Here is a 13114-nt window from a genome sequence, read left to right as displayed (position 1 = left end):
AATCATTAAGCCTGACGCGTTACGTGCAATGTTTTTTTTTTTTTACCTCCTTAAATTTAATACTACTCAAAAAAATGATAATAGAATTGCATAGTATAGTTTCCAGTGAAGATATTCACTATGAGCTTGGGGATGGAATTTTCACATGTTGCCACAGATTCCCAGTTATGTTAAGCTAATGGCTTTGATTGGACCATTGCAGGAAATTCAACTGTTCTTGAGCCACTCTGTTACTTTGGCCTTGTAGTTGGAATCACTGAATTTATTAGCAGACTGAAATGAGTTCTACTGCAGTATTTCCATGTATTTGTCTCCATTCTTTCTTTCTTCTGTTTTAACTAAGCATTAGTTCATACAAAAGAATTGAAAAGTACTCTGTTACATTTAAATACCTTAGTTTTGACAACATGTTCAATATTTTTATTGGTTTATTATGTACATATTAGTGTACTTTAAGTTTTGACACAGTTAAAATATGCACACATGTTTATTATGTATTATATGTATTATTCCTTCTGCAGCTCAATCTTGTTTTCCTTGTGATAACGTTGTGCAAAATGGTGAAGCATTCTAACACTTTGAAGCCAGATTCCAGTCGTTTGGAAAACATTAAGTAAGTGATTTGGAGCTATTAATAATTTTCTACTTCGCTCTATTTGTTGTAATATATTTGGCATCTGCCTATAAAACCAATTATAGTATGCATAGTCAATGAAATTACACTTTTCAGAACTTTACTAGGCTCCACCCATCATGATGCAACCACAATTTATATTGCACTTAAAATGATGATCTCGTCCACAAGGCTGATATGATTGTTAGGTTTATTGTTTATTTATTTTGAATGGCACTGATTTAGGGAATTAGAATATTTTCCCATTGTAATCCGGCTGTTCAGCTATTTTGCTTCTATTACTAGTTAATATTGTTAGCTTTTAGTTAATCCATTGTAGTCATATTAACTAAATCATTCAGATGCTAAATAAAATCTGTACATTCACCTTAAAATAAATGTAAAATGTCTGTATAACTGTAAAGCACTTTTCTTTGTACTGATTTTTAAATATTTCTTTATTCCTATAAATATTCAGAATAAATATTTCTATATTTAGTTAATTTACCTTGCAACTTTTTTTTACATATCTGGAAACTTTTGCCTGATCCAAGTTTAAAATAAATACTCTGGGTACAGAAAGGCATATGTCATATATCAGGATTTGTCATCTATGGCAAAAACAGTATCCCAGCAGGGCCTATTGAAAAGCAGTATAAAATAACCAAACCAAAAAAGTACGTCGCTGTCTACATTTTAGGAGGTATGCTGCTATGTTATCCAAAGCCCTGCGCCATGTAGTGTTTACATAGAATAGTATTCCAGGTATGGAATCTGCTATCTAGAATGCTCGAGACCTGGGCTTTTTTGGATATGGGGTCTTTTTGTAATTTGGATCTATATACCTAAAGTAACTTCAAAATCATTTGAACATTAATTAAACCTAATAGGATTGTTTGATCACATACAAGGTACTGTTTTAATGCTACAGAGAAAATGAAAATCATTTTTAAAAATTAGAATGATTTGCTTATGATTATTTGGCATCACCTACATATGAGACACAGGCTTCTCAGAAGAGCCCTTTTACTCCTTCCTAAATACTAATCCTCTTTCTGCTTGTGCCCAAAGTTGTATAATGGAAATCTGCCCACAACCTTTGCCCTAGAACACATTAACTCATTTTCTGGTCTAATAATTTGCTGCAGTTTCCTGGTGTATAGCCTGTAATAATTAGAGTCATGTATATAGGCATAGAGAGAGCTAAATTAATTTTTCATTACTGTTTGAAAATGAAAGTAAAAGTAAGTTTGCATACTAGAGTTAGGGTATAATTTAGTTCCAACTTCACTGCATGTGGCATGATAGAAGAGAGCTTATTCTAGCATCTATTTTTCTCTTCCTTTCCTATTTCTTCGTCTCTTCATCCACACCAGTAATTACCGTGTTTGTGATGGCTACTATAATACGGACTTACCTGGGTAAGGTGAACCCTTAACTTTAACAATTTTAGCAAAAAAAAATATATTAAAGTAGTATATAAGTAATATAAAATAGTTGTATTAATTTACTTCCACCATTTTGAATTAATTTGCCTTTATTAATTGCCCCCCCCCCTTTCTTTCATTTCTCTTTCTAACAATTTCATCTTTTCTTGCTTATAATGCTTTCTAGATATGAAGATAATAAACCTTTTATCAAGTAAGACCATTAGTTAGTTGTGGAATGCCCTAAATCAGATTTCTGCATCCTCCATTCATTTGTTGATTTAGATCATCAGCATCCTCATCTGTAGCTGTTTCTCTTCTCATGTGTAGCATTTTTTTTTTTTTTTTTTTTTTTTTTTTTTGCCATAGTGTTTCAAGGTTTACCATATTAAGCTGGCCATACATGGTGGGTTGTGGTTGGCCTATTCAAACATTTATGACCATTTTGGCAGACCACTGCTCAGTGGTGCAGGACAGATATTGCAGGGCGGGAAATCTGGTCAGCCATTCACTGTATTATTCCATTTATACAGTATTTAGCCATCCTCTCTGGCCAGGATCCTTGGTGTGACCCTCTATTTTCAAATCATTAAATTGTTTTGCACCACTTGATAAGTAGTCTTATATTTAGGTTTTCATTTGCCTTCAGGCCTAAAGTTTTTCTCACCTTGAATTTGCCAGCATTTGTTGTTTGAAGCTCTCCATTCATTTCAGCTTTTGTGATGAGACATCATGGATATAAAAAGTAAATGCATAATTCTGTGGTTGTGTTTAGTATTTATGCCTGCATTTATATGACATTCCCACTTAAATTTAATTGGTTAGAAATATGTTTTCTCCATTGATACTTATTCTGGGCTTGAGAGGCTTTATTTATATTACGTGATCTTTTGCAATTTTTAATAAACTAAATTCAGAAAATATTTTCATTTTCTAAAATTATACTTGCAAATAAGCCCAGACATAAATGATAAATAAATGAATGCATTTCATTCTTTGAGCTGTTTCTTAATATGTTTGAGGGCCTTTATTAACTCCACTAAGTTGCTGACCTTGTATTTTCTATTTTCAGGTCTTGGGTTCTTGGAGCCTTTGCTCTTTTGTGTCTACTTGGCCTTACATGGTCTTTCGGCCTGCTGTTTATCAACGAGGAGACTGTTGTGATGACATACCTCTTTACAGTCTTTAATGCTTTCCAGGGAATGTTTATTTTTATATTTCACTGTGCCCTTCAAAAGAAAGTAAGTTGATGAAAATGCACCACTTTGCATGGGCAAGTGTTTATGTTCTTTTAAAATGTTTATTAATTTATCACCCACCAGACACTTTGCATATGTGTGTTTAGTTGTGAGAATGTCAAATGGTTGTTTAAATAATGAGCTGTTAACTTGCTTAATACAGAGGTATACATTTATTTAGACTGTTAAGGTTTTCCACACTTTTGTTTAAGTTTGGATTTCTCTCCCATGACTTTGCTATTAAGTGGTGTTAGCAAGAATGATAATAGAGGACTAGTGAAGTGGAAAAGAGCCTGACCTGCAGCAGAAAAATTCTTTTCCTAAAACGATATGTAAGATGTCATTTGAGGTATAAAAGTTTCATTGTCACTCACTAGATATTCCCCTGCTCCTGTCTGCATATTTTATCTAGACTCTTTATTCTATTATTACTAGCCAGTCGCTAAATTGAATAGAGAAATAGAATTGTGAAAGGGAAAACTATTATGTTTCTGACTTGACAAGATGATAGCGCCTGTACTTCCATCCGTTTTGAGCAAGCTGTAATTTAGAAGTAATGACAGTGGGATGCGCAATACAGACAGATAATGTACATTCCCCGCAATATAGGAACCAGGAAAACTAGAGGGTCCCAGAGGGTATCATTTGGATAAAACACTATTTTGATTTGATATTGTCCCAGCTTTAAGTTCTGTTTTGTTGATACTTGGAGCGATTAGGATCCATTATTGCTCAAAACTAAATACTGATGGCTCATGTGTTTGTTTTAATAGTTTGCAAAGCCATGTAGTTTCTCCTCCTATTCCTCAAGTTACAGATAGATTAAAGCTGTGATATTAAATATTATAGAGATACAGTGGTTGGTGCACACACTTTTTAAGCATTTTAAGGTGTCTGCATTTAATTGAGTTTTTTTTTTCTAACAGTGTATAGGCTAAATTAAGAGAGGACTGTTTTGTAACAGTTAAGAAACTTTAATTTGTTGTATTTTATAAATCATGTGTAATTTAATGCATTGTGTTTAATTTTGCACTGTGAAGCTTCTGAATACCCGTGCCAGTGTGCAACAGAGATTAAAGATATAGGGTCCAAGTATTTCAGAAAAATAAATATTTTATAAACAAGAAATGAGAATCACAGTAAATACACACAGTATATATAAAAAGGTTGGGATCCAAAAATATAATCTTGTTTTCTGAAATATCTAGAAGATGCAAGCTATATGTTGCCAACCATTTCCAGTTTGCTATGATGTTTTGAGAACCATAAAATCACTGTTTTCTCCTGCTAGAATATTAAATTAAGTCAATGAAAGCTTAATGTCTTCACTTTCCTCTAAGAGGGTTCACTCATTTATAGCAATTAATTCATTTTTGAGTGCAAATGTGTCCTTTTAGGGTGATGCACACTGGTTGCTTAGTTGCCCATGGGAAATTGCCCATAAATACCTTTCCATCCACATAAATTGAAATTGCATGTGAAACACTTGTGGTGAAACCACATAATTGTGAGAAAATGCCACCTTCCACGTTTTTGCACAAATATGCCAAAATAATGTTACATCTGTCACAAAAAAAGAAAACAATTCTTTTATAAAACTGATATAATTTTGTGGATTTTTATAATAGCAATATTTTACCTTTAACTTTTGCCAGTGTTGTTGATTCTCATCATTTGGATAGAATTAGCTTGAAATTAAATAATAAAAGGCACTCGTAGATTTCATTATAATGCCAAAACAGCTTAAGCAGTATCATTGTATAAAGTCTGGTTTAGAACAGTTCATTTTTCCATTCTTTATTTCAACCTTTATGTTTAGAGTTATTTGATATTGATTTTTTTTTTTTTCAACTTGGTTTCAATTTTGTTTTTTAGGTCCGTAAAGAATACAGCAAATGTTTCAGGCACTCATACTGCTGTGGTGGTCTTCCAACAGAAAGCCCCCATAGTGCAGTAAAGGCGTCAACTGCAAGAACTAGTGCTCGATATTCCTCTGGCACTCAGGTAACAAAGAGGTTGACAGCGTTTTTAATTAACCTTATTTATAGCAACTCTACAGAGACACATTGAGTTCAGATGCACTAATTGTCTTCTCATTATAGTGATCTAGATGGCAAATACATGTTTTTCCCCTTTCCATGGAATAGATTCAGTTTTAAATATTTCCTCAAGGTTTTTCATTCACTTCCTGAGACATAATCTTTGTCAATCCGTCTGTCCATGGTTTTAATTGCAGTTAATTTAATTGGAATTTGATATATGTTTTCTAAAAGTATGAGTTTGTTTTGCGCTGCCTAATTGTGCAGTGTGCCAGAAACTGCCACTTGTGCCTGACTGTTATCCAAATCCTAATGATAATGCTTTGTGGCATTTACTAACAGAGCCGTATCAGAAGAATGTGGAATGACACTGTAAGAAAGCAGTCAGAATCTTCCTTTATCTCAGGTGACATAAACAGTACATCTACTCTTAATCAAGGTAATTAACTCCCATTGCTGATCCACTTTTATACACCTTTTGTTTTTATTTTTTGTTAATATTTTTAGCATTTTGTTTAAAAAGAAAATAACGTGAGTAAATAGTTACTTAGAAGGTGCTGATGTCACTTGCTTATTATAAATATTTACAAACCCAGGAATTTATTCCTCTCAGTTCAGGGCAAAACCTATTTAGTTATTAGTGAACTGAGAGGACTGGGGTTTTTGTGCTAAATTCATTACAGTTTTCTGCTTTAGATGCCTAGTGAACTTAAACTTATATAGTTCTCTCATATATCATTAAAGTGGACCTGTCACCCAGACAAAAAGCTGTACAATAAGTAATTTTTAAATTAAACTTGAAACCTAAATTATTTTTTATATTAACACATCCAACCACATTATAAAGGCATTTAAAAATCCCAGCTGTCAATCATATATTGCCTGCCCCACCTTTGTGACTTATCATAGAAGCGGGGCAAACAATTACTTAAACATTCCATTCAGCACTCCCTTTCCCCTTCCCTCGTCACCATCTAATTGTGTAGCCAGTGCATGGGCATGTGCATCAAGTCCCCCAGTCTGGCACAAGATTTTGGGGTGATACAAAGCTTGCCTTAATAACAGTGCCCACAAAATGGTACCTGCCTGCTTGCTGTGACTGTGTTATTCCGAGACTGAAGGAAACAAGATTTATATAATTTACATGGTGTAAGTGAAGTTTATTTTGCTTAACACAATAAAAAAGATTTTGGAATTATTTCTTAGGGTGACAGGTCCCCTTTAATAAATATAATTGTGGTAAAGGATTGACATAATATCTTGGCAAAAGAGGCAATTCAAATTTATTAAAAAAAACCTCTTCATAAATAAAAAATTTAGTTGTAAAGGAACTGAGTGCAGGTGGTTGGTGCCCTCTCTTCATATTGCAGGGAGTAATTAAACCTGGCCTTTTACTAACTGGCCTATCAATCTTATCAGTGTACTTTGCATATGCAATGATGCCAGTATGCTTCTTTGCCAAGGAAATTTGTGCTAAAATTTGTTAAAGTTAGAATTTGTTGTAGTTTAAACTTTTGTTCAACTCAATTGTTTTGTTGTTTTGTATATATTTCTAAAGATCCCATTGTTTAAATGTGTGCTTGAGATACTGTGCTCTTCTGCAGCATGTTATGTAAGCTATGCAAGGCTATCTTGGCATTTTGTCTTTTACTATCTGTGTGTTCTTTTTTTCCCCTTCTACTTTTTTGCCATCCCTTTTATTAACACAGATGTTCCCATCAGAGATTGCCCACTTCTAAAATATTCATCTAGTGTAGAATCCCAGTTCCTAAGCAAAATAGACTTTATTTATCTTTATGTAGCAGGCTGTAACATCCGAAAACACAACATTTTTCTGTGCCTTTAATTACCATCCTTGTTTGACAGTAATTTTGTGTAAATTATTAAATGTCATTCTCGGATGGTGTTTACTTAAGGGATTTTTTGAAAGCACCTGTGAATTAGGAAAGCTTTGCCACTATTCTTCAATATCTCCTACAAATTAGCTGTTTAAATATAATCAGTTATTCAGAGCTGAATCACAGATGACAAGTTTGAAAATGCTAATAAGCAATAATACAAGCAATATACACTCTATTGGATCTAACGCCATAAAATTCCTACTGATGTCTCTTTTTCTCTTTGCTTTAGGAATGACTGGCAATTACCTACTAACAAACCCTCTTCTTCGACCCCACGGCACTAACAATCCTTATAACACATTGCTCGCTGAAACAGTTGTATGTAATACCCCTTCTGCTCCTGTGTTTAACTCACCAGGTGTGCTTCTACTTAATTCATTAAACTGACATTCTTTCTCACTACATTTCTTCAGATAGAACTATAAACGTGCATATTAACAGACCTGCAGCACTGCCTACGCCAGTCTTTTAAAACTGCACTATATTATAGTAATGTCTTGACTCCTATAGTATTTACCTATAATTATCCATGTTTCCAACACAGGTGGCATAAATCTTAATATACTATTTCAGGACTGACACCACATGGTCCAAGCGCCCATCTTCAAGATATTTATCACTTAGAGGTACAAGTCTCTGTAATAATAGGATCAGTTGATAAGCTTGCAGATAAAATCAGCCTACTGAGTATCAGTTGCGATACAGGTGACCTGACCCATTTTAGTTGTGCAGCCACACTTGTTTATCTATAATAAATCTGGCACAGACTATAGTATAGTGCAGCTTTATGCTGGTACGTTGTTTTTTTAATAAACTATCGAGTGCAAAAGAGGTGCATCACACCCAGGAGCCTAGTAATACTGCATAGCATTAGTTTTGTTTGAGATGAGAGAAATTAAAACACTACATTTATCAAAATGTTTTAGCTCCATTTATTAATTTTAGGCATTAAAATATTTTCACTCCACTTGATGTTCTGCTATAACTCTAAGATTGTAACTTTAACACAATATCCTATTTTAACATTAGTTTTCTACTTTTATTCTCTTGTTTTTCTTTACTTTCCATATGCTTTCCTCTAGCGACCTACAGAGAGACAAGTATGGGAGTAAAACTTAACTTTGCCTATCAAATGTAAATTTTTTCAGCATGGTTTTTAACAGGCACATTTAAAACATAACTTATCAATCATGAAGTAGACTCAGCGGGCAAGTGGTTCACAATCTGTATTCAAAGTCATAGTCATATTTATTTCAAATTGAATCTGGACTTTTTGTCTACATTTGGATAACAGCAATGGATAGACTGCAATCTCAGTTGGTAATATATTTGCAATGCTGAAATAATTTGCTATTTAAAAGAGTGCTGTCAAGCAGAAATGTTTTATTTGCTTATCATTTCTACATTCCCACAGTAATCTTGCTACAGGCTAAGGAAAGACTTCAAGTGAATTACCTGATCAGAGGCAGCAAAACCTGCCTCTTCAAATGAGATAAAATGCACACTTTTGTGCTTTACTCTGCAGCATATCAGAAAAAATGGCATCCTGAATTTTTCTTGTATTCCAAGAAAATCAGGATTATTACAGTGTCTTTAAAACGACATCTTTATATAAAATTGAATCCAGCATGTGGTCCTCTTATTTATAAATACGACACATGCAAAGAATACAACTTTTGTATGATACATTATTTAATGTAAATACATGATGATTATCTCTTTTGCCCTTCAAGAATTCAACAATTTGTTGTTAATTACATAAGCCTTTGTAGCAACTCCCATTTCCTCAGTCATTAATTTTGCCCATGCTGAAATTATTATTCCGTTGCCTTTATTATTAAAATCCTTAAGTTACTAAAGTGTTAAGAAATATTTGGTTTTTGAAATATCTTGTGACATAAACAGCTCGTTAAATAAAAGTCCAAAGTAAACCTTAATTAATATGCTGCAGCCTTAAGCATGATTTGTGTCAAGCAGCCCAGCCCTCATACTTCTCCAAGCCTTGCATATAAAGCAGCAGCCTCACAGTGGTCAGTTTTATTTAAAGATCATCATAACACCCTTTTTTGTTGTTGTTGTTGTTTCTTTAGCTTCCTATATTTTTCCTCACATCTCTCTGTTAGTCAAATGATTTTCAAAATTGTATCCCCATTTCTTAAAAAGAAGCAAAGTTTGACTTTTCCAATTTTTAAATAAATAAATCCCTGTGTTCATGCATTTAACTCAATGGCATTTGACCATGCAATGGCCATTTTCATGACAACCATACGTCTACTTGATCTGTCAAAATACTTCCTCAGCACCACAGCTGAGATTTCCTCCCATTCTACATCCAATACTTACTCGTTGTTGTTATTTCTGTGAACAATGCTTACAGAAATTCTTGACATTTCTGCATTTGACCTTCAAGCCCATGCTAACCCTGGGCTTAACTCTTTAACTACCCATGTGGGTTCATATAGTACTGGCACTGTGACTGATGCATACTGCAGGGCTATAAGAACATCTTGACGTTTTAAAGCCTTGGGCAGTTGCTGGCTTATAGATTACTACTAAAAATATTATATAAATTAGAAAAAAGGCTGTTATTGCTAGTAATCTAACTTGCTGAACCCTTGCTCTAAATAAGTTGCTGAGAAACTTAGTTATTCATCTTGTTGCAATAAATCATTTTACTTTCTTTTATATATCAGCTACTCTTAGGCCAGATAGCCTGAGCAGACAGACATGATGTGAGTTGTCCACAGTGAGTCATTCCACCTGTTGTCTTATCATGTTGTTGGATGATGCTTGTAAGCCATGTTTTCCTCTAGTGTGAAAGGTGGCTGTCCATGTTATACGTAACTTCTTTGTATTTGTCCATTTTCCATACCTTTTTTTTTCTCCAAACAGAAAGGAAACATTAGAAATGTTGTTCAAGTAGTTGCTTGCCTGTTGGTTGGTTTATGTTGTACATCTGCTTTGAATTCCTCTCTATGTATTGAACCAGTTTTTATTATTTAGTGTTGTTTAGGACAAATTGTTTGTCTCTAAATTGTTTTCTCTAAATCATTCTGGTGTACTTAATTATAAGTGTGACCAATGAAAAAAATACTTTGCATAAGATATGCAAGGGCATGGAGTGACCAAAAATATTTTCTTAAATCATTGCTAAAAGATTAAAAAAATCCTCCAATCTGTTCTGCTAAGTCATTTCCGCAACAACACATTGTAGAACTATTTACAGCTGGGAATGTCATATAACCAAGTAATTACAACTCAAATTTCATGTATAACTTTGTCCTAGACTACATTAAAAGACAATCTTTGTTGATAACCTTTATATATATATATATATATATATACAGTGGCATGCCCTATAAATTGTCTTTCTTATCCTTTATTTTTCAGGACATTCACTGAACAATGCCAGGGATTCAAGTGCCATGGATACTCTACCGCTAAATGGTAATTTTAACAACAGTTACTCTCTACGAAATGGGGACTACAGTGATGGTGTACAAGTTGTAGACTGTGGACTAAGTCTGAATGATACTGCATTTGAAAAAATGATAATTTCAGAATTAGTGCACAACAATCTCCGAAGCAGCAGTAAGATCCACAACCTAGAGAGGACACTACCAGTCAAAACTGTCATTGGTGGAAGCAGTAGCGAAGATGATGCCATTGTAGCAGATGCTTCATCGTTGATGCATGGCGATAACCCAGGCCTGGAGCTTCACCACAAAGAATTAGAGGCACCTCTTATTCCACAACGGACTCACTCTCTTCTGTACCACCCACAGAAAAAAGTGAAGACCGAAGGAACAGACAGCTATGTGTCACAGTTAACAGCAGAGGCTGAAGACAATCTCCAATCCCCAAACAGAGACTCTCTATATACCAGTATGCCCAACCTAAGGGACTCTCCATATCCAGAAAGTAGCCCTGATATTGAAGAGGATCTATCTCCCTCGAGAAAAAGTGAAAATGAGGACATATACTATAAAAGCATGCCAAATCTTGGAGCTGGTCACCATCTTCAAATGTACTACCAGATAAGCAGAGGCAATAGCGATGGTTACATTATACCAATAAACAAAGAAGGCTGTATTCCAGAAGGAGATGTCAGGGAAGGACAAATGCAGTTAGTTACAAGTCTTTAATAGAGAGTTTGAAGGAGTATACATGGCCTCAAGCAGGTATTAAAGACTTATACTGATTCAACAGAGGCCATATCATTTATGACCCTCTTGTGACCTATGATTCTCCATTGTGGAGGAGTTTAATGGACTTTTCAGTTCTGTGAATATTTTTATAAAGGAAAAACTTTGTATATACACAGAGTATACTAAAAAATATTTGTTACAAAGCAAAGAGGTACCGACATGGTATTTAAAATATCTGCTGCTGACTAACAACCTTGAGAATAGCAAATTAAACTTTTCAGCCATTTTACTGCAGCAGCTAAAAAACATAATTTGTAAATATGGCTGCCGTTTTGTGAGGCCTGCATTGTATTATATACAAGATGTAGGCCCGGAAATCCTGTGGGATAGATTTTACTGTACCTTACTGTTTCTGACAAGTCTTGGATGCAGGATTTTTACTCCTGCCGAAGTGTTTGCAGGTCACTGCAAACCATATCCATTAAGGCAAAGATTAAACATGTCTAACCACTAGCAATCAAGCCACAGGCCTTATTTCATATGTTTTCTCAATTGTACAATGAACTGTTATCATGAAAATGGCTAAATAAATTATATTTTGTTCTATTGCTAGGGTGAAATACATTTGTGTCCAACTGAAATATACTTGTTGATTAAATAATTTTAAGAGTTCAGAGAAAATATTGTGGAAGATCTTGATTGCACAACGCTTTTTCTTACACGCTTGTTCATAGTAGTATTAACCAAGGCAAGTTCTATCCATTATTGCATATTTTTTCACTAAAAATTTGAGCAGACTATCAATTATTTTGTTTGTTCATTTTTATGCCAAATATTATGTTCTCTTTTTTTTTTTTTTTTTTTATATATATATATAAAAAAAATCCTCTTTTGTATATTTGGGAGCCAATATTGCCATTAATTGCACAAGTTTAGGTAAATTTGGCAGATAAAACAGGGACAGAGGGCACAAGCCACTTCTCTCTAAAACTGAAACAAAAGGTGCCTGAATTTTTTTTTGTTTTGTAGATATAAGCTCATAATATTACTTTTCCATGATCTCTGCCTATGTTTAGCAATTAATTTATTTTATAATTAAATGTGTAAATTATCAGTGAAAATTTTTTTTATTTTATTTTTTCCTTTTTTCATTAAACCTCAGCTGTTAATAAGAGCCCATGACTAATATCCAGTGTAAAGTTTAACACCTGTTTGACAGTAATAAATGTGAATTTTTTTTCAAAATCTCTACTGCTGTTTCTATTACATATGTTTCTAAGTGTCAGTCAGAACAGGGTAATGCAAGGTATTGCAGCTCCAGTCTTCAAGGACCCAAACAGTTTTCAGTTTGTGATGATCTACAGAATGAAAGAGATCCACTGATAAGTAATTTTGACACCTCAACATGAACTTCTGTGATTTACTTTTTCTCATGCAGAGGTGTATTAAAATAACACTTAACACTCCACTGTGTTTCAAAACACCTGGCTAGTAAAAGTCTTTGTGTAGTCTCTGTTATAGTACATTAACCATATTTTGTTTGCATAACAGACCATTTAATTTTAAATGAGTACTCTTAACTGTCATTTTCCTACATTTTCACTTATATAAGTATGGGATCTGTTATCCAGAAAGTTACAAGTTAAGGGAAGGCCATCTCCCATAAACACCATCATAATTTTTTTTATTTTTCTCTATAATAATAATAAAACAGTACCTTGTACTTGATCCAAACTAAGATATTACTA

The 13114-nt window shown here is 33.8% G+C and overlaps 1 protein-coding gene across 29 annotated transcripts in view; it reads left to right on the top strand.

The window, feature by feature from the left end:
• The window catches only part of adgrl2 (adhesion G protein-coupled receptor L2), a 111562-nt gene extending 98947 nt beyond the window's left edge, over nt 1–12615 (top strand). For 4 of the 29 annotated variants that reach the window (XM_018093369.2, XM_018093370.2, XM_018093371.2 and 1 more), the window contains 6 exons: nt 522–613; nt 3113–3281; nt 5154–5282; nt 5660–5756; nt 7448–7576; nt 10609–12615. In XM_018093369.2, coding sequence (XP_017948858.1) covers nt 522–613; nt 3113–3281; nt 5154–5282; nt 5660–5756; nt 7448–7576; nt 10609–11363 — 1371 coding nt within the window. In that variant the 3' untranslated portion in view covers nt 11364–12615. Of the gene's footprint in view, nt 1–521; nt 614–1989; nt 2035–2227; nt 2255–3112; nt 3282–5153; nt 5283–5659; nt 5757–7447; nt 7577–7762; nt 7845–8300; nt 8319–9911; nt 9965–10608 lie in introns of those variants that run through there. The other 25 variants (XM_018093373.2, XM_018093374.2, XM_031900858.1 and 22 more) reach the window with 16 other exon arrangements.
• Nucleotides 12616–13114: the final 499 nt, after the last annotated feature.

The sequence above is a fragment of the Xenopus tropicalis genome, chromosome 4, assembly GCF_000004195.4.
Source record: "Xenopus tropicalis strain Nigerian chromosome 4, UCB_Xtro_10.0, whole genome shotgun sequence".
Lineage (NCBI taxonomy): Eukaryota > Metazoa > Chordata > Amphibia > Anura > Pipidae > Xenopus > Xenopus tropicalis.
This window is presented reverse-complemented; position numbering and strand designations above follow the sequence as displayed.